At 39.7% G+C, this 21,888-nt stretch overlaps 1 protein-coding gene across 4 annotated transcripts; it reads left to right on the forward strand.

Annotated features, from left to right (window-relative positions):
- The first annotated feature begins 1,908 nt into the window (after window positions 1–1,908).
- On the forward strand, window positions 1,909–21,651 carry LOC142551609 (uncharacterized). 4 transcript variants are annotated; one of them, XM_075660929.1, is made up of 7 exons: window positions 1,909–2,422; window positions 3,329–3,470; window positions 4,760–4,907; window positions 20,489–20,564; window positions 20,639–20,750; window positions 20,846–20,937; window positions 21,312–21,651. In XM_075660929.1, the coding sequence occupies exons 1-7, from the start codon at window positions 2,390–2,392 to the stop codon at window positions 21,354–21,356; spliced, it is 648 nt and encodes a 215-aa protein (XP_075517044.1). In that variant the 5' UTR covers window positions 1,909–2,389; the 3' UTR covers window positions 21,357–21,651. The 4 variants fall into 4 exon arrangements, 2 of the variants coding, with proteins under 2 accessions (XP_075517044.1, XP_075517045.1); XM_075660930.1 differs by having other exon boundaries at window positions 1,910–2,422; window positions 20,846–20,975; XR_012821594.1 differs by having other exon boundaries at window positions 1,911–2,422; window positions 20,846–21,010.
- Window positions 21,652–21,888: the final 237 nt, after the last annotated feature.

The raw sequence follows: 21,888 nt of genomic DNA on the forward strand, positions 1-21,888 counted from the left end.
GTGGTATTACTCAAATTTTTAATTGTGATCATATTTTGATTGTTGTGCTCACCTAATAGTTGCACAGTTGCAACTCATGGATGTTGGAAACGGATGATTAGTTTTGAATTTGGGTATCAATTTATAAAATGTTGAAGGTAGTGTTTATGGTGTGATTCGAATGGTGAATGAGCACATCTCATTAAGGATGAGGAGGTTGTTTTAGGAAATGAATCATTTTATGAGGATTTGGTTGAAATTATCGTGTTCTACACGTGTTTCCCTTGAGGTGTGGGAAGTTGAATCAGGTGTAATTTTTTGGTTGCAGTATTGTGTATGTTATTCCAGTATCTCCATGTTGTTAAGTGAGTTAAATGGCATACCTTTACAAAATGCTTGCTAACTGCTTGTCTCATGCTCATCAGCATATCCCTATTGTTTAAAACAACACAAGATTTGCAATACCCTTCTCATTCTTCCTTCTTGGTCCAATAAGTCAGCTGTTTTTGAGTCTGAACCGTTCATAAATGTGATTCAGGCATTGCATATGTGAATTGAATAATATATCGTATTCAGAATAATCTAAAAGTAACTATATGTATGTCTATGTGTGTGTTGTTCGTCTACTCGCATGAAATATGGCGTGTCACTCTTCTAAATCTAGTAACTTCATACAACTCCAAGATTTAGATATTGAAATTTGGATGCAGAGCGATTCAATGTAAGTTTTGCAGAACCATCTTTCAAACCCCCTTCTCATCACTTTCCTTGAGGTTCCCTAAAGCCACCTGCTCCCACCTCCTACGGCATTAAGAACATCAGCCCTCGTGCTGTTGGTTGCCTTGTGTTTTATTTTTCTTTGTAATCTTCTACTTTCCAAGATTACTAATTGCTCTTCATGTTGGCATCATTCAAAGGTGGCATTGTCACCTTGGTTGGTCCCCTTTTAAGATTAATTCGGTATTACATACAAGAAATAACACTACATGCACGAGGGTCATGTACATGCCGCGGTATTTACAGGTAAAAATTTTCTAATTATGAATTTATTTGGCGAAAAGAATTTGATTCGGGAAGAGATACGAAAATAAATTTCAAATGATACTCAATACTATTGAAATCAAATAATTTGATATATAACGAATATTTATATTTACTTGAATTTTACGATAAAAAAAAGCGTAAATGAATTTTAAATACGTTTGGTTTTTAGTCTCTTCAAATTATTGATTGTTTTCAAATGAGTTGGAAAAAATGTTGAATTCATGAACCCGGTTTTTCCTGCAAAATCATCCATTGTGAATAGTAAGTTCTATGCACAACAGAAAAGTTGGATCTGCGTATTTTCAAGACAGTGATATTGAATAATTGAGACCGATGGCTTGGTCCAATAGTCTCATCGGATTTCTTTATGTATTAACTCAAGTTCGAGTTTACGTCGCCACTAGATTAGGATATAAAAAAATAAATAAATAAATAATTGATTTCACATCATGAACTTGATACTATTTCTTTTACATGATTTTTATTTTATATTTAACTTTCCAACCATTTTAAAAAATAATTTTATTATTATATTATTTCATAATTTTTAGAAAATGACATGACATGATAAAAAAATATATATAGATAAAGGAGTAGATTTTCACATGTCATAACATCTAGAATTCCAAAATAAAAAAATAGAAATAAATTATATAATTTCCAAAATACTATGTTAGCATTATGATTTAACTTGTTTTTTTTTTTCGTAAAACTAGTGTTTTCTGACATATGATGGGTATATATATTTTGTGTTCATAAAATTTTTTAAAGTAACTTTCAAGGAAGTATTTTTTCATCATATAATATCGTGTTTGATTTTTTTTTTCAATATTATTTTTACATTAAAAAATAGTGTAGAGAATGAATATTTTTGGGAAAAAAAACAATTTGTATATGTTTTATAGAACCAATTTAATTATAATTGGGTTCATATAATAATATATAATAACCATAATATTCCAACAAGCATCTCAAAAAATTCGAAAATCGTGTTTCACCGGAGCCTCAGATGTTTCGAGAAGTGATGTACGCTTTTAGACCATCTGGTGCTGGCAATTGGAAAAATTCGTAGCGAATGAAACTGCGGACAAGCTTCCTCCCAAGAGAGCAGTTTCACGATTTTATCGTCTTGCGGCGCAGGGATCCCCTCCATTTCCTATACAGTAACAGAAGCACAGTAGCGTATGTATGCGATGAAGTTTTAGCATACGTATATGAACTTCGATACACACAGAATCTGCATATTCTCGAAGGATTTGTCAAGAATTTTCAATTCTCTCAGTAAATTATCGGTCTCTACTCTCTCACTTTTTTGTTGTCTCCCACAAATATAAAGGGAAAGATATTGTCCTTGTGAAGCTTGCAAATGGATGCTGATCCGCGGCAATACGAGAACATTGTAAGGCACTCTAGAATGTCTTGGCCTGTATTACGCAGTTTGTGATGTGGGTCAATGTTATTTTTCTTTCTATGAGAGAGTTTATTATTATTTTCTATCATCGGCAATTTCATCAGAGGTTTGAGTTTTTGTCCCTATTTGAACTTTTTTATGAGTTCATGATTGTCATTTCAGTTTGATACGTGTTCTTGTTCTTTCTTTTTAAAAACATTGTGGAACTGCTGTATCTAATTTAAATGAAGTTTATTGTAATTTCCTTTTGACATTCTTTTAAAGTTAAATTAAATGGTTATGGGCTTTAGTTTTAGGGCGGAGGTGACTAATTTGGCTTACCTTTCATGGCGAATGAACCTCAATTGTTTTGTAGACGACTTGAGTTTGTTTCGTTTTGTTCACTGATTTATGCAGTTTTTTTTTTAATTTTCTAATTCAGAAGTTCAATGCCAACTATCAAAACAACCATTTTTTTTGCTCTAGCTCTGAGTTACGACAAAAGTATTGTTTTTAACATAGATAATTATGCTTCTCACTCTTCAGATTTGTATGAGAGTATTCTTTTTCCAGAGGATTGTCAATAGTTAGAGACAGTTAATGTCCATTTTCATGATCTTGAAGGTGTCAGTCAAACAGGGAACACTGTTTTGCCAATCACCTTTTTAAATAACAAATTGAACTTTTGCAAACCACTCTTATGGTGGCCTGACCAGATATTGATTGTCCCAGTTTGTGTTTTTTTGTGCATAAAAGTGCTTCTGGATCAGATTTCTTCATTTTTTTGGTGGCATATTTCATGTGAATCGACGAGATTCATAATTTGAACTTACCAGAGATTTACTTTTACTTCTCTTGTGTGGGCTTTTAAATGTAAAATATTTTATTGCATGGTTGCCTTCTATTTTCTTACAGGTTTTGAATGAAAAAGACATCCATAAGGTCGTTCTATCATATCTTGTGCACAATTGCTTCAAAGATACGGTGGATTCTTTCATTGCTTGTACTGGGATGAAGCAGCCTACTGGTCATCTTGAGGACATGGAGAAAAGGAAAAGTAAGGAATTTCCCCCACTACCCTCCCAAACCAATCGGTTTTATGGAAATTTAGTAATAGTTCTAGCGGCTATCACTTTTCCAATATGTTTATCCTTTGTTGGTGTGATTGAATTGGTAGAAGCATAGTCTTTAGATGACAAATATTAAATGAGCCTATATTTTAGCGTATTTGAAGTATCAGTGAATCAATTTCTTAATAGAGGAGGTACATAAGTTACGTTTCTAACTTTCTGCTAGTGAATATCTTGGAGGAGAAATTAGTTGAGGATAAGGCATTTGAAACATCGGTTAGCAAATAAAATAGTTATTTATAGACGGTGGCTGACAAACCTGTATGCTAATATTTATGTAATTTATTCACTGGAATAATCATCGTTACCACGTTGCGCCCAAGCCACAAAATTAATGTTGAAAAGATTTATATGGCAAGGGCTTCATATTTTAAAATGAGGTTATGAATTTACAATTCTTTTAGGCGGTATATTGAGTATGCATGACTTTTGGGCGTGTATTAAATGCTCCTGAGATTGTTCCTGCATAAGGGAAGGATGTTGGGACAATAACAAATTTTGAAGATAAAAATACTACCCTGCGATGTATTCTAACCTGAAAATTAGTCTTTAATAAACTGGGAGCATTTTTATTTATTAGAATTTTGTCAGTTAAATGTTTGCTCAAAGAAAGTAGATGTGCCAGATGTCGTAGCTGGTGTGGACCTGTGGTAGTTCAATCAATTTCCTATCCATTTCTGATACCAATATCTATGACTATATATCATGTACCTTCATGATGAAGTAGTATTGTTTAAGGTTTCAAAAATTTGTACACAAGTTAATGCTACTAGAGAATAAGATGGAAAGTTTTGACGGAGAATGGTTGGGGTACCGTGATGATATGACATGCATTATGGTGTTGTAATATCATTTATATTATAAGGTAAAAATGATATAAGGATAAGTTTAAAAAATGTAGAGAAAAAATGTGAGGGTGTCGTTAACTTTGCGTGAACATTTAATTTGAAGTCTGTAAGAATGCTTTGATATTAATTTTGAAAGAAAAAGAGATCATGGAGTTTTTGGTAATTCAATGAGAGAAGGAAAATTGATTTCTTATCATATACAGAATCAATTCTAGAAGAGGAAAACTGTTTGACTACTTAAAACGAACACTAATCTCCTCTATTCTTAAATGCACATATGTATTATCTTTGTAAGAAACTTCACGAGAACATAAACTTGAAAAGAATGTTGCACAAGTATCTATTGTACTAATGCAGTCCGTTTACAGGAATCTTCCACTTTGCATTGGATGGAAGTGCATCGAAAGCCATAGAATTGACGGAAGAATTTGCTCCTGGTTTGTTGGAGAAAAACAAGGATTTGCATTTTGATCTTTTGAGCCTTCATTTTGTTGAACTTGTGTGCTCTAGAAATTGGTGAGTATGATGAGTCGATAACGCTGACTTTTAATTACTCAACAGATAGCACATAAAGCATCGTGACATATGATTTGTGAAATTTGTTGATAAGGTCTAAATACATGAGGCAAGTGGCCAAGGGGATGTTGGGAAATTACACCGAAGTGATGCCGATCACGATGATAATAGTACCCAAAAAATTGCGGAATAAAATAATCAACAAGGAGTCAAGGACACAAAGATTTACGTGGCTCACCCAAGATAGGCTACGTCCACGGAGCTACTGCAGATCTTTTATAACAGAAGAAATATTACAACAAGTGTATACAATGATACACTAAATATCTCACACTCCCAACCTGAGTATAACCGAGAAAATATTTTCTCTAACTCACACAAGAGAACAAAAAAAAACTCTTTTTTTTTCTCTCTCTTATTTACTAAGCTTTGTAATTGCTTTGTTTGTTTTGGGATATCTAAAATTGAGATGCGGGAGCTCTATAAATAGAGCTCCCGCGCATGTGAAACCAAATTCATTTGCTTAGCTGCCAACAACCATCTTTGAAAATTCATCTGCTAGTTGCCGTATTTGAAATGAATTGCTAGTTGCCGCATTTGAAAAGTATGCAGAGTACTTTGGTCCACTATCTTACCTAACATTTCTCCCACTTGAAGACTTGATTTCAATCATGTCTTCACACCATCATTGCAGCAGCTCAGATCTCTTCATTTATACTTGCAGTCCAACTGAAGTTGAACACAACTTCAGTTTGTCAATGGTTACCGTCTTTGTGAGCATATCGGCTGGATTTTTATTTCCAGGAATCTTTTCCAGCATCAAGACTCCATCTTCCAGCACTGATCTGATGAAATGGTACCTAACCTGTATATGCTTTGTTCTAGCATGATAAACATGATTTTTTGCTAAATGAATAGCACTCTGACTGTCACAGTGTAATGTGCCATCTTCAAGCTTCTGACCCAATTCTTCCAGAAAGGATTTCAACCGTATCATCTCCTTGCTAGCTTCTGTTACAGCAACGTACTCAGCCTCAGTAGTCGAAAGCGCAACTATCTTTTGCAGTTTAGACACCCAGCTTACGACCGTACCACCTAATGTGAACACATATCCAGTAGTACTTTTTCTGCCATCCAGGTCACCACCCATATCGGCATCGACAAAACCCTGTAAGCCCAATTTTGACCTCCTGAAGCATAAAGAACAACTAGCAGTACCTTTCAAATACCCGAGAATCCACTTAACTGCTTCTCAGTGTTGCTTTCCTGGATTACTCATAAACCTGTTCACAACGCCCACTGCATGTGCTATGTCTGGTCTTGTACACACCATTGCATACATGAGGCTTCCGACAGCAGAAGCATAAGGAACCTTATTCATATAAGCCTGCTCCTGCTCCGTCGATGGTGATTGTGCTTTGGTTAGTTTGAAATGACTAGCCAAAGGAGTACTCACATGTTTAGCTTCATCTATGTTAAGTCTGCTAACCACCTTTTTCACGTACTCTTCTTGAAATAACTTCAAGAATCCATTCACCCGGTCTCTAAAGATCTTCATTCCAAGGATTTGCTTTGCAGCACCTAAATCCTTCATGGCAAATTCCTTAGGAATTTGATAAATCTTTCTTGAGTTTATCAATTTCTTCCAGACAAGCTCCAGCTATCAGCATATCATCTACATATAACAGTAGTATGATATAAGAACCGTCAAACTTTTTCACATAACAGCAGTGATCAGCTTGACACTTTAGGAAACCATTTTCACTCATGAATCCATCAAACTTCTTGTACCACTGTCTTGGAGCTTGTTTGAGACCGTACAAGCCCTTCTGAAGTTTGCACACCATTCTCTCTTTTCCCCGTACTTCAAATCCATGTGGTTGTTTCATATAAATTTCTTCATCTAGGTCACCGTGAAGAAACGCAGTCTTTACATCCAACTGCTCCAAATGTAAGTCTTCCTTCGCCACTAGTCCAAGTACAGTCCTGATAGTGGTTAATTTAACCACCGGAGAGAAACTCTCGGTCTAATCAATTCCTTCCCGTTGTTGGAAGCCTTTTACAACAAGTCTTGCCTTGTACTGCTTGCTACCATCATGCTCTTCTTTTAACCGGTACACCCACTTGTTATGTAACGCCTTTTTGCCTTGCGGAAGTTCTGTCAACTCCCACGTCTGATTGGATGACAGTGAATCCATCTCATCTTCCATGGCCAACTTCCACTTGATTGAATCATCATTTTGCATTGCCTCTTCATAGGTCTCCGGTTCACCTTTGTCTGTCAGCAAAATATAGTGAAGTGCGGGGGAGTATATTTCAGGTGGTCTTATGGTTCTCAAAGATCTCCTGAGTTCAATCACCGGAGTTTGTGGGTCATCATCTTGTGCAGTTTCTTCTTCATCTTCATGGTTACTGATTTTCGATTCATTCATAGGAATATGTGTCAATGGCAATTCATCAGTCTTCTTAACTTCAGGACATTCATCTCCAGCTCCAATGTCTGACTTGTCCTTGTACAAAAGTTGTTCATTAAAGATTACATCTCTGCTCCGAATGATCTTCCGATTTTGGTCATCCCAGAAACGATAACCAAACTCATTATCTCCATAACCAATAAAGAAGCACTTCTTTGATTTTGGATCAAGTTTTGTTCTGCTTGCTGAATCAATATGAACATAGGATAGACATCCAAATACTTTCAAGAAAGAAAGGTTTACTTCTTTGCCGCTCCAAACCTCTTCGGGTATTTTGCAGTCAAGCGGTATCGAAGATACTCTGTTGATCAGATATGCTGCAGTATTAACAGCATCAGCCCAGAATGATTTTGGCAATCCAGAATGCAATCTCATGCTCCTTGCGCGTTCATTCAGGGTCCTGTTCATCATTTCAGCTACACCATTCTGTTGAGGTGTACCAGGAATGGTTTTCTCCATCTTGATCCCGTTCTGTGCACAATATTTCTTGAACTTATCATCTTCATATTCTCCACCATTGTCAGACCGTAAGCACTTCACCTTCTAGTTGGTCTCATTTTCCACCATGGTTTTCCACCTTTTAAAGGTCTCGTAGACATCAGATTTATTTTTCAGAAAATAAACCCAAACTTTTCTACTCGAATCGTCAATGAATGTGACATAGTATCTCGAGCCTCCAAGGGATGTCACAGGAGATGGTCCCCATACATCAGTATGAACCAGCTCCAACTTTGCTGCTTTCGGTTCTCTACCGCCTTTTGAAAAGCTCATCTTCTTCTGCTTTCCAAAGATACAGCTTTCACATAGTTGGTGTTTCAACAGTCTTTAATTCTGGTAGCTTTTCTTTTGACACCAACATCTTCATTCCCTTCTCACTCATATGTCCAAGTCTATAATGCCATAGTCTTGAATTGGCGTTAGCATTTACAACTGCTAATGTGTCTCTGCAACTGGAAGTCATATACAGTGTTTCATTTTTCTTTCCTCTAGCAACAATCATGGCTCCTTTGTTCACTTTTCAAGAACCATCACCGATGGTCACATTGTGGCCTTCATCATCGAGCTGTCCCACCGAGATCAGATTGCGTGTCAATTTTGGTACATGCCTGACTTTGTTGATTTTCCAGACAGATCCATTCGACATCTTCATCCGTACATCACTCATACCAACAATTTCCAAGGGTTTTCCATCAGCCAGGAAAACTTTTCCGTAATCGCCAGCGATGTAATTATCAAATACATCGCGATCACAAGTGGTATGAAACGAAGCTCCCGAGTCCATAACCCAAGAATCAACAGGGCTTTCCATGGATAATAGCAGAGCATCATGTACTTCCTCAGTGACAGCATTGGCATTATTCTTCGTTGATCTGCAGTTCTTTTTCAAGTGACCAGTTTCACCACAGCTCCAGCACTTCAAATTCTTTTCAAAGTTGCTTTATCTTTTCCATTTCTTGACTTGGACCTACCGCGCAATCGGTTAGAACTCTTTTCGCCACTCCTGCCCCTTCCTCTGTTCTCGAGATTTAGAGCATATCTCGATGATGTTCCTTCACTCGAATCCATCCTGCGAACTTCTTAGAATTTGATCTCTGACAGCATTGAATTGTAGCTTTCTTTTTCCAACAGAGTTGCTAACCGCTGCCCGCATTGGTTCCCAAACATTTGGTAAAGACGCCAAAAGAATAAGTGCACGAATCTCATCATCATAATTAATTTCAACCGATGTTAACTGAGAAACAATCGTGTTGAACTCATTGATGTGTTTAGCCATCGAAGCACCTTCACCCATTTTCAAGTTGAATAACTTTTTCATGAGATGTACTTTGTTGTTTGCTGATGGCTTCTCGTACATGTCCGATAAAATGGACATCATCTCTTCTGTGGTTTTTGCCTCCGCCACGTTATGTGCCACATTTTTCGTTAGGGTCAATCGTATCACACCTAACACCTGTCGGCAAGGAGCTCCCAATCATCATCCTCCATCTTTTCCAGTTTCTTTCCTGATAGAGGTTGATGCAGCTTCTTACTGTACATATAATCTCATATCTGTAACCGCCAGAACGAAAAATCTGTTCCGTCCAACTTGTTGATTCCCGGTCCCGATCCATCATCTCCGGCCATCACTTCTCTAGCTTTAGCAAAAAATCTAAAAAATCTTTTCTGATGTGGAAGATCAGACAAAGCTACAACCACAGAGCATACTCAGAATTTTCACAACAAGGCTCTGATACCAGTTGTTGGGAAATTACACCGAAGTGATGCCGATCACGATGATAATAGTACCCAAAAAATTGCGGAATAAAATAATCAACAAGGACACAAAGATTTACGTGGTTCACCCAAGATAGGCTACGTCCACGGAGCTACTGCAGATCTTTTATGACAGAAGAAATATTACAACAAGTGTACACAATGATACACTAAATATCTCACACTCCCAACCCGAGTATAATCGAGAAAATATTTTCTCTAAATCACACAAGAGAACAAAAAAAATCTCTTTTTTTTTCTCTCTTATTTACTAAGCTTTGTAATTGCTTTGTTTGTTTTGGGATATCTAGAATTGAGATGCGGGAGCTCTATTTATAGAGCTCCCGTGCATGTGAAACCAAATTCATTTGCTTAGTTTCCAACAACCATCTTTGAAAATTCATCTGCTAGTTACTGTATTTGAAATGAATTGCTAGTTGCCGCATTTGAAAAGTATGCAGAGTACTTTGGTCCACCATCTTACCTAACAGGGGACGTTGGTTAAATTGTAAAATCCAAGATTTCGGTTTTATCATAATATTATTTGTAATTTTAGAATACTAAGATTTTCTAAAGGTTGAGTGGATAATTCTATCGTGTACAATATTTTGGACTCAAGAATTTAAGGTAATATCGTGTATATTTTCGAAATCTGAGAAATTAAGCAACGGATAATGAAATCCCTAGAATTCGAATTCAATAATGTATTTAATATAAAATTTCGAAAATTTGGATGAAAAATTTATATCACGGATAGATTTTATTCTCGATTTAAAATTTGATTTGAAAGTTCAAACGCACGGATAATGCACGATCCGGATAGTAGCCAACCCCTATAAATAAGAGATCCCTGTAACTCGAAAATATGCTTGAGTTTAGAGGTGTGAATTTCGAGTTACAGGGCTCTCCTATTTATAGGGATTGGCTGATATCCGGATCGTGCGTTTGAACTTTCAAATCAAATTTTAAATCGAGAATCAAATCTATCCGTGATCTAAATCTTTCATCCAAATTTTCGAAATTTTATATTAAATACATTATTGAATTCGAATTCTAGGGATTTCATTATCTGTTGCTTAATTTTTATCTTAGTATCTCAATATCATCTCAAATCTTAGATCTTTATCTGCTTAGATTTCGAAAATATACACGATATTACCTTAAGTTCTTGAGTCCAAAATATTGCACACGATAGAATTATCCACACAACCTTTAGAAAATCTTAGTATTCTAAAATTACAAATACTATCATGATAAAACCGAAATCTTGGATTTTACATCCCTCCCTCCTTATGGGAAGTTTCGTTCTCGAAACTTGGGTTGGCTTGGTCTATGAAGAGGTACGGATACTGGTTCTTCATCCTTTCTTCTAGCTCCCACGTGGCTTCTCTTTCAGTGTGGTTAGACCATTGCAGCTTGACGCAGGGAATGATTCGTCTTCTTAGTACTTGGTACTTGGTGTCCACGATTTTGATGGGAACTTCTTCGTACTTCAGCTCTTCTCCCAAGTTACTTTCGATCATGAGCGGTTCTACTTCTAACATGTGACTGGGATCCGAGATGTATTTCCGTAGTTGGGACACGTGGAAAACATTATGAATTCTAGACATGTTTGGTGGCAGTGCCAGTCTGTATGCCAGTGTGCCCACTTTTTCCAAAATTTCAAAGGGTCCCACATAATGGGGGTTTAGCTTCCCAGCTTTACTGAACCGAACAACTCCTTTCATAGGCGAGACTTTTACGTAGGCCTTCTCGCCAATGTTGAATTCTACTGGCCTTCTTTTCAGATCTGCCCAACTCTTTTGTCGGTCTTGAGCTGCCTTGAGTTTCTCTCGGACGACTGTAACCTTGTCTACTGTTATCTGTACTAGTTCGGGTCCTACTACAGCCTTTTCTCCCACTTCATCCCAATATAAGGGTGACCGACATTTCCTTCCATACAGAGCTTCATATGGATCCATCCCCATAGTGCTGTGATAGCTGTTATTATGAGCAAACTCGATCAATGGTAGATGATTGCTCCAATTGCTACTGAATTCTAGGGTGCATGCTCGCAGCATGTCTTCCAGGGTTTGAATTGTTCTCTCGGTTTGGCCATCGGTTTGGGGGTGATAGGCCGTGCTAAGAGTAACTTTCATTCCCATGGCCCCTTGGAAGCTCTTCCAATAACGTAAGACGAACCTTGGGTCTCTGTCAGACAGGATGCTCACTGGTACTCCATGAAGTCGTACCACATTGTCCATGTACAATGTAGCCAACTTGTCCAGATTGTAGTTCATACGGACGGGTAGGAAGTGTGCAGATTTTGTAAGTCTATCTACGATTACCCATATTCTGTCCTGACCTTGCCTCGACTTTGGTAACCCTACCACAAAGTCCATGGAGATATGTTCCCACTTCCACTCAGGTATCTCCAAAGGTTGCAATAATCCTCCGGGTCGTTGGTGCTCTGCTTTGACCTGTTGGCAAATTTGGCATCTAGAGACAAATTCTGCCACGTCTCTTTTCATTCCGTTCCACCAAAAATTCTCCTTAAGGTCTCGGTACATTTTTGTACTCCCTGGATGGACTGAAAATTTGGACTTGTGTGCTTCTGATAGTATTTTTTGGCGAAGGTTATCGCTGTCTGGTACACACAGTCGTTCTTTCATCCATAGGACTCCCTTGTCATCAATTTGTAGATCTTGAGACTTCCCGCTTTCGACTTGCTCCTTAAGTTTCTTTAGCTCGGGGTCTCGGTCCTGATTTAACTTGACCGTCTCTTGCAGACATGGCCGAGAGGAGAGTGAAGCTAGAGTGATCTTGCCTCCATTTTTCCTACTCAGAGCATCGGCCACTTTGTTCGCTTTACCTGGATGGTAACTTATAGTCAAGTCGTAATCCTTCAGTAGTTCAATCCACCGCCTTTGCCTCATGTTTAGTTCTTTTTGGGTGAACAAATATTTGAGGCTCTAGTGATCTGTGAAAATTTCACACTTGGAGCCATAGAGATAGTGCCTCCAAATTTTTAAGGCAAAGACAACTGGTGCTAGCTCAAGATCATGCGTAGGGTAGTTCCTCTCGTGCGGTTTCAACTGCCTTGATGTGTAGGCGATCACTCTTCCCTCTTGCATGAGTACGCATCCCAGACCTTCCTTAGATGTGTCACTGTAGATGGTGAATTCCTTATCTTCAGTGGGTAAGATTAGTATTGGCGTGGATGCGAGCTTTTCTTTCAATGTCTGAAAAATTTTCTCGCAACCTTCGTCTCAGATGAACTTGGAATTCTTCTGAGTGAGTTTAGTCAGTGGTATGGCGATTGAAGAAAAACCTTCGACGGACTTTCTGTAATAATTTGCCAGTCCAAGAAAGCTCCTGATGTTTGTGGCGTTCTTAGGCTTTGGTGATTCTGTAATTGCCTCGACTTTCTTGGGGTCCACGGATACATCTCCTTCGGAGATCACATGTCCTAAAAAGGACACTCTTCAGCCAGAACTCACATTTCTTAAACTTAGCATAGAGCTACTTCTCTCTTAGAGTCTGTAGTGCAAGGCGGAGGTGTTCTTCATGCTCTTTCTCGTTGGAAGAATAGACGAGGATGTCGTCAATAAACACCACTATGAATCGGTTCAGGAATGGTTTGAATACTCTGTTCATAAGGTCCATGATGGCTGCAGGCACGTTGGTCAGCCCAAAAGGCATCACTATGAACTCATAATGCCCATATCTTGTCCGAAAAGCTGTTTTGGGGATATCTTCAGCCCCGACCTTCAGTTGGTGGTATCCAGTCCTCAGATCCAGTTTAGAAAAGACCGCAGCTCCCTTAAGCTGATCAAATAGGTCGTCTATCCTCGGGAGAGGGTACCTGTTCTTGATAGTGATCTTGTTCAGTTCTCTATAATCGATGCACAATCTCATACTCCCATCTTTCTTCTTTACAAAGAGTACTGGTGCTCCCCATAGGGACACGCTAGGTCGAACTTGCTTTTTGTCCAGCAATTCCTGGAGTTGCTCTTTTAACTCCTTGAGTTCGGCTGGCGCCATCCTGTAAGGTGCTTTAGAAATCGGTGCTGCACTAGAAACTAGATTAATTTCGAACTCAACTTCGCGGTCCGGGATTGTCACTGGGAGTTCTTCTGGAAAAACATCCGGGAACTCACGTACTATTGGGATGTTTTCTATCCTTAGTTCAAATTCTCCTTGCACTTCGCTGATCATTGCTAGGTAGATGTCTTCTCCGGATTTCAGGGCCTTCCATGCTTGGGAAGCGGAAAGGAGTGCTTTTCGTTCCTTGGATTTACCGTGAAACACGATTTCTTCCTGACCTGGGGTTCGGAGTTTGACCCTCTTTCCCTTGCGATCTACTATTGCATTGTTTCTTGCTAACCAATCCATCCCTAAGTTGATGTCGAAATCGACCATGATCAACTGTATCAAGTCGGCGCTAAAAGTCTGATTACCGATACTGATTTTACAACCTCTGTAAATTTCGTGGGTTTCAATAGCCCTACTTGTAGGTGTGGCTATTCGAAAGGGCTCATTTAGTTTCTCGGGCTTACATCCTAACTTCTTAGCAAATCTCTTAGACATAAAAGACTGCGTAGCACCACAGTCAAATAACACATAAGCAGGCACTTGCTGAATAAATACGGTACCTGACACGACATCGCTTGTGTCGTCTGCCTCCTCTTGCGTGATGGCAAACACCCTGGCATTAGGCTTATTCTCCTTTGGTTTGTTGGGGTTAGCTCCCACATTCGACCCAGTTCCTTTGTTGGGCCCGGCTGCTTGATTGGCGGCAGTAGGACATTCTGCGATTCGGTGCCCTGCTTTCCCACATCCGAAGCATACACCACTAGCTCTTCGGCACTCCCCAATGTGTCTGAAATGGCATGTCGAGCACGGCTTGGGTCCTTGATAGTTGGCTGCTGAGGGTTGCCCTGAAGAAGGTCCGCCTGATTGATTGGGTTTCCTGAACTTCTGACCACCCGAGAAGACTGACCGATAAGAGGACGCTTGTTCTTATTCTATCCTTCTCTTCGACGGATGTCGGTTTCAGCTTGGATAGCTGCGCCCATAAGATCTGCCAAATTAGCGGGCTGATAAACTGCTAAGGCCGACTAGATTCGGCTGTTCAATCCTTTTTTGAAACCGTGCAGCTTCAAAACTTCGTCCGCCATGATTGCCGGAGCATACGACCCAAGGGCATTAAACTGAGATGTGTACTCCACTACCGACATATCTGGAGCTTGAGTGAGATTTTCAAACTCACTTAACTTCTGCAATCTGACTTCCGCCGGATAGTACTGTTTCAGAAATGTTTCTCGGAAGTTTCGCCATGTGATTGGTCCAGTAGCGGTCATGGCTGGCGAGACTGCTTCCCACCATTTAGCTGCTCTGTCTTCCAGAAAAGGCACAATCACATCCACTTTGAGTGTCTCGGGAACTTCCAATAGCCTCAACTGAGTCTCGACACTCTTTAGCCAACTCTGGCCAACTTCAGGATCGGCGTCCCATCTGAATGTCGGACACCTGCTCTTACGGAGAGACTCGTAATGAAATTTGACTCCATTCGGTGGTGGTGGTGGGGGTTGATTGGCGTTCGGGTTTCCCAACCCTTGAAGTGTTGTCGCCACTATGGTGGCTATGGCCATAAGATCAACTTGGCTTAGGCCTACTCTGGGAGGTGGATTTCCGTTAGTATTTGGATCTTCATTATTGTCGTTGCGGTTGTTGGCGTACTGCGGGTTGCGATTGTTTCGTGGAGGTCTTCCGGCCATTTCCTACAAGTGTACAAGTTTCTAAGGGTTTGTCGTCGTACTTATAAGAAAGACAAGAATTATAAATTATGCAGAATAAAGATTGGGATCACTGGATAATAAACGAATATTTTATTGATACCAAATTTCAAAGTGACCATCTAAAAACAAAACGCAGAATCAAAGGTACTGAAAGTAATACTGAATCAAATGTCTAGTACGGAAACAAAAGTGCAACATATGTAAAACTTCCTAGGACTAGATATCAAAGACGTCTATTCTATCTCTCCATTTCCCATGGCCACGTCGGGTGGGGCTTCTTCCTCCTCGGGATCTTTCTCCGGCACATCCGGGTCTATCAAGTCTGCAAGCTGCCACTGGAGATTTTGATTCTCCAATTTCAACTCAGCAATCTCTTCAATGTGGGACAAAATTTTTCCAACAAAAACGTCATTCAACTCGTTTCTTGCATGCACACAGTTTGCCTTTTTCTTCTCGATGAGCTCCTTCTTTTTCACTTTACCTTTGTCCACCAACTTGGACAGCCTTTGATTACTCTCAAACAACTGCATAATCATATGCCATGATTCTTCAATTTTCTTTTTATCCTTCAGTCGTGCTTGACGTGCTTCAGACAACTCTATGGTGCGTCAATCCACTTCTTCCTTTGCCCGCTTGGCTTGACCCACAGCTATTTCTAAAGATTCTCGAAGCTCGAAATTATGACCTTTAGTGAGCTCGAACATTTGAAAGACCTCATCAATCCTCTTCCCTGCTGCCCCCAGCTTGGTAGTCAAGTTTTCCACTTGTTGCCTCATTTCGAAATTACTAGCTCTCAGCCTTCTGATAGTCTTATCCTTGTTTTCTAGAGCCAATTCCTTTAAACGTATAACAGCCTGAGTGCGCGTGCGAGGTTGGTGATAGTCCAACTGAATCGTCTCCCTATGAGTAATCGGGGCTACGTTCTTACGAGCAGTGACACGCATACGAGCCATTTCCTGGAAACAATAAAAAAGAAAATGCTCAGAATATCGTAAATAGGACAGAATAAAAATATCAGGGTCATATAGAGTCAAGTATATGAAAATAATTAAAATTTTCGAAAATTTCCAAAAATGAAAAGTTTTGAGATAGACATATGGATTCGAAGAAAATTTCGAGAGCATTCCAGAAAAGTTGACGGAATCGAATTCGGAGTTTCCTACGAAAATTTATAGGGGTTACGAAACTTTCCTAAAACGGCAAAAACGAGGTTTCGGAGGCCTAAACGAAGGAATTTCGCGATTTCGACCCCTACCTCACGACGAAGTGGTGAAAATCGCTCGTTGGGCCGTTTCGGAGGGGATAGCATCGGCCTCGAGTGAAAAATCCACCGAAAATTTTTTTCAAAAAATTTCCTTCCCACCCGGATTATGAACCTGGCGGCTCTGATACCATTTAAATGTCACGTCCCGAGACTGGGGTTAGTCGACATCGGCGTTGTTTATTAATCACACAATCGAAAACAACCAGCCTCGTAGTACAGTATAAACCGAAGACCAGTTTATTTCATAAATCTCATAAAAAAAACCCAATGTCTTTACAACTGAAAAGAATTAAATGCGGAAACGTTTTACAAGGAAAAAAATAAATAGATAACAATTTCGAAATAACAAGACTACTAAACTTTCGAAAAGTACCAGCCCCAGAATCGTTCAGATTCCTCTTCTTCGACATGTTCTTCGGATTTATCTGGGGAGGGGAGAGTAAGGGGTGAGTATTTTGGGAAATACTCAGCAAGTGGGGGCCGTTCGAGCACAATAATAACAACATGCAAATTTCGAAACACAATATCTTTTCATAACATGACTCAACCACATGCATATCATCGACCGAACACTGAGATTCATCTACTTTCAATGGTTTACTGATATCAGTCCCTAATTTTTACTCCTCTAAGGGGGCGAGGCCGTATAGCGGTTATGTCCCCCACCGCGTAAGGGTACGTCATGGTTGGGATTCCCACCCATATCAAGTTGAATTCTCACAGTGTCAAAACATAACTCATGCCAAAAATCGTAACCAGAAGGTGGTAGAAGAAGAATTTGCACTCGACCGAATTTTAAAACACACGAAATGCATAACCAAAATTTACACATTTAAAACAAGCCCACTTACCTTAGATCTTGATGAAGAAAAACGTGAAAGGCTAGGGTTTCTTGCACTGGAAATTTCGAATTTCCTTCCCCGGATCTGGACTGCATCATCTCTTCGAAACTCGGCAGAACTTCGAAAGCAAAACTCGAAAATCCTAAGGAGACTAGAGAGGAAGAACTCGAAAATATGCTTGAGTTTAGAGCTCGGGGTTAGTCGACATTTAAGTGGTATCAGAGTCGCCAGGTTCATAATCCGGGTGGGAAGGAAATTTTTCGAAAAAATTTCGGTGGATTTTTCACTCGAGGCCGATGTTATCCCCTCCAAAACGGCCCAACGAGCGATTTTCACCACTTCGTCGTGAGGTAGGGGTCGAAATCGCGAAATTCCTTCGTTTAGGCCTCCGAAACCTCGTTTTTGCCGTTTTAGGAAAGTTTCGTAACCCCTATAACTTTTCGTAGGAAACTCCGAATTCGATTCCGTCAACTGTTCTGGAATCCTCTCGACATTTGCTTCGAATCCATATGTCTATCTCAAAAGTTTCCATTTTTGGAAATTTTCGAAAATTTTAATTATTTTCATATACTTAACTCTATATGACCCTGATATTTTTACTCTGTCCTATTTACGATATTCTGAGCATTTCCTTTTTATTGTTTCCAGGAAATGGCTCGTATGCGTATCACTGCTCGTAAGAACGTAGCCCCGATTACTCATAGGGAGACGATTCAGTTGGACTATCACCAACCTCGCACGCGCACTCAGGCTGTTATACGTTTAAAGGAATTGGCTCTAGCAAACCAGGATAAGACTATCAGAAGGCTGAGAGCTAGTAATTTCGAAATGAGGCAACAAGTGGAAAACTTGACTACCAAGCTGGGGGAGCAGGGAAGAGGATTGATGAGGTCTTTCAAATGTTCGAGCTCACTAAGGGTCATAATTTCGAGCTTCGAGAATCCTTAGAAATAGCGGTGGGTCAAGCCAAGCGGGCAAAGGAAGAAGTGGATCGATGCACCATGGAGTTGTCTGAAGCACGTCAAGCACGACTGAAGGATAAAAAGAAAATTGAAGAATCGTGGCATATGATTATGCAGTTGTTTGAGAGTAATCAAAGGCTGTCCAAGTTGGTGGACAAAGGGAAAGTGAAGAAGAAGGAGCTCATCGAGAAGAATAAGGCAAACTGTGTGCATGCAAGAAACGAGTTGAATGACGCTGTAGGAAAGATTTTGTCCCACGTTGAAGAGATTGCTGAGTTGAAATTGGAGAATCAAAATCTCCAGTGGCAGCTTGCAGACTTGATAGACCCGGATGTGCCGGAGGAAGAATCCCCACCCGACGTGGCCATGGGAAATGGAGAGATAGAATAGACGTCTTTGATATCTAGTCCTAGGAAGTTTTACATATGTTGCACTTTGTTTCCGTACTAGACATTTGATTCAGTATTACTTTCAGTACCTTTGATTCTGCGTTTTGTTTTTAGATGGTCACTTTGAAATTTGGTATCAATAAAATATTTGCTTATTATCCAGTGATCCCAATCTTTATTCTGCATCATTTATGATTCCTGTCTTTCTTATAAGTACGACGACAAACCCCTAGAAACTTGTACACTTGTAGGAAATGGCCGGAAGACCTCCACGAGACAATTGCAACCCGCGGTACGCCAACAACCGCAACGACAATAATGAAGATCCAAATACTAACGGAAATCCACCTCCCAGGGTGGGCCTAAGCCAAGTTGATCTTATGGCCATAGCCACCATAGTGGCGACAACACTTCAAGGGTTGGGAAACCCGAATGCCAATCAACCCCCACCACCATTTACGAGTCTCTCCGTAAGAACAGGTGTCCGACATTCAGAGGCGACGCCGATCCTGAAGTTGGCCAGAGTTGGCTAAAGAGTGTCGAGACTCAGTTGAGGCTATTGGAAGTTCCCGAGGCACTCAAAGTGGATGTGATTGTGCCTTTTCTGGAAGACAGAGCAGCTAAATGGTGGGAAGCAGTCTCGCCATCCATGACCGCTACTGGACCAATCACATGGCGAAACTTCCGAGAAACATTTATGAAACAGTACTATCCGGCGGAAGTCAGATTGCAGAAGTTAAGTGAGTTTGAAAATCTCACTCAAGCTCCAGATATGTCAGTAGTGGAGTACACATCTCAGTTTAATGCCCTTGGCTCGTATGCTCCAGCAATCATGGCGGACGAAGTTTTGAAGCTGCACATTTTCAAGAAAGGATTGAATAGTCGAATCCAGTCGGCCTTAGCAGTTTATCAGCCAGCCAATTTTCATTCTGTCACGCCCCGAGCCCGGGCCCGCGGCTGCGTGACTGCACAATGGGCCCCTATAGCAACTACTTCGTATTCGTCCTCGCTTTACGAAAATGATTAATCCAAGTTGCTATAGAAATCTATTGTAAGCCATTATAAACTCATTTTTAAGATGTGGGACAAGGATATCACAATCACCCCTCCTTCAGAACGCGACGTCCTCGTCGCGGCCTAACCCCTCGATCCACCAGCGCCGAGAATTTAGAGGTGGCTCCTACAGGTCCAAGAGGTGGCTCCCGTCATGTAGCACTTTGTCCCGCAGGTTCAAGAGGTGGCTCCCATGCACGTAGCACTTTGCCCCGCATAGCACTTATTTCTCGGTGTTCCATGCTGGTAACCTGGCTCTGATACCATTCTGTCACGCCCCGAGCCTGGGCCCGTGGCTGCGTGACTGCACAGTGGGCCCCTATAGCAACTACTTCGTATTCGTCCTCGCTTTACGAAAATGATTAATTCAAGTTGCTATAGAAGTCTATTGTAAGCCATTATAAACTCATTTTAAATCTTTCATTTTTAAGATGTGGGACAAGAGTATCACATAAATCACAATAAAATTGGATAAAAAATTTGCTATATCTTAATAATATCCAATGTCGTTTTATGGTATCATCTATACTTTCACGCATTTCGAGGTTTAAATTTTACTGGCAGTGCCGAAGCTCTGGGATTTGCCCAATCCAAGTTGACTCCTTTTGGGAAAGAACAGAAATATGTCGAAAAGCTTGAAGTATGTTGTTCTGCCTCTGAAATTTATATTGATTTAATCTTTGTTAGAGGATGGAGTAATTTTTTTGTATTTAGGACTTTATGGCTCTGCTTGCTTACGAAGAGCCAGAGAAGTCCCCGATGTTCCATCTTCTCAGCATGGACTACAGACAGCATGTTGCTGATGGTTTAAACCGGACGATTCTTGGTACATTATTATTCCTAAAGTTGTAGCCTGGAATTTTTCTTTTTGGTGATTTATGAATTACTTCTTAAATGTGTGCCTACACATTGTGATTTCAGAACATACTAAGTTACCCAGCTATTCAGCGATGGAAAGGCTAGTCCAGCAGACAGCAGTTGTCAAACAGTGCTTGGATCAGGAATCTGGCAAGGTTTGAAGTTTGCTGTTAGTCTGTTGCTGAGTATCCATGTACTTGATACCTTCAGACACGCTGAGTAATCCCTGTACTCTCATCTATTGCACTTTGCTCCCTGGTTCGAATAGGTCGTTACTCTGATATGGATCTGTGTCGTAGTATAGTTCTCATCAAGCTCACATCGAGCACCGAGGATAAAATTTCTTGGAACCGTAGCACTTGTCATATATCAATTCTAAACTCTATCGCTCCTTCCGTCATTTGTCAGCAATTGTCCGCTTTATACATGTGTTTGCTGATGAGACAAATTTACACACGGGTAGTCTTTTATTCCTTATAAGTCTCGCACTCTGAAATTACATTCGTTTGTTTTTTTGAAAATTTTGTAGGATGGGAATCAATCCTTCTCTTTGAAGGACTTTCTCAAGAGCTAGCTATTGTGATTTGTGAAGCCTTCACAGGACAGTGATAAAAGACAAATATTTGGTGTATTGCCTTGAGGTGACTCTGGCACGTTACGACTCGGGCTGCGGAACCTTTCGTATTTGTTGAATTCTTCACTCTGAATGTTGTGGTCATACAAACGAACAATTAATGTCTTCTGTGTTTCAAGTAAATGAGGCAATATAGTATGTTCTTATGTGTAGATAAAATACTATGGGAAAATGCTTTCAATTGGATTTGGATTATTAGATTTATACAGATTATTAGCTACGACTTTCACTTTCACTAGTTCTTCTCGGATAATAGGACCTAAATTTTCCAATGCCTAAAATTTTATAAATATAAATAAAATAAAAATATCTAATATTATTTTTTTGTGTAGAGAAGGGTACTATTAATTTTATAGATATTCTCAGAAATATAATTTGCATGTTATTAAAAAAAGGGTTAGGCAGTTATTTTACGAAAATATAAGAAAAAGGGTAAACTGATATAGGTATTATGGGAAGATTATAAAGTTTG

Source organism: Primulina tabacum, chromosome 7 (assembly GCF_025594145.1).
Source record: "Primulina tabacum isolate GXHZ01 chromosome 7, ASM2559414v2, whole genome shotgun sequence".
NCBI lineage: Eukaryota > Viridiplantae > Streptophyta > Magnoliopsida > Lamiales > Gesneriaceae > Primulina > Primulina tabacum.

What these genes read in the sequence shown, in the direction of transcription:
- LOC142551609 (XM_075660929.1), top strand. Translation starts at nt 2,390, where the DNA reads ATGGATGCTGATCCGCGGCAATACGAGAACATT. An exon ending in TTTAAACCGGACGATTCTTG is followed by an intron (nt 20,751 to 20,845) that starts GTACATTATTAT and finishes TTGTGATTTCAG; the next exon opens with AACATACTAAGTTACCCAGC. An exon ending in TGGATCAGGAATCTGGCAAG is followed by an intron (nt 20,938 to 21,311) that starts GTTTGAAGTTTG and finishes AAAATTTTGTAG; the next exon opens with GATGGGAATCAATCCTTCTC.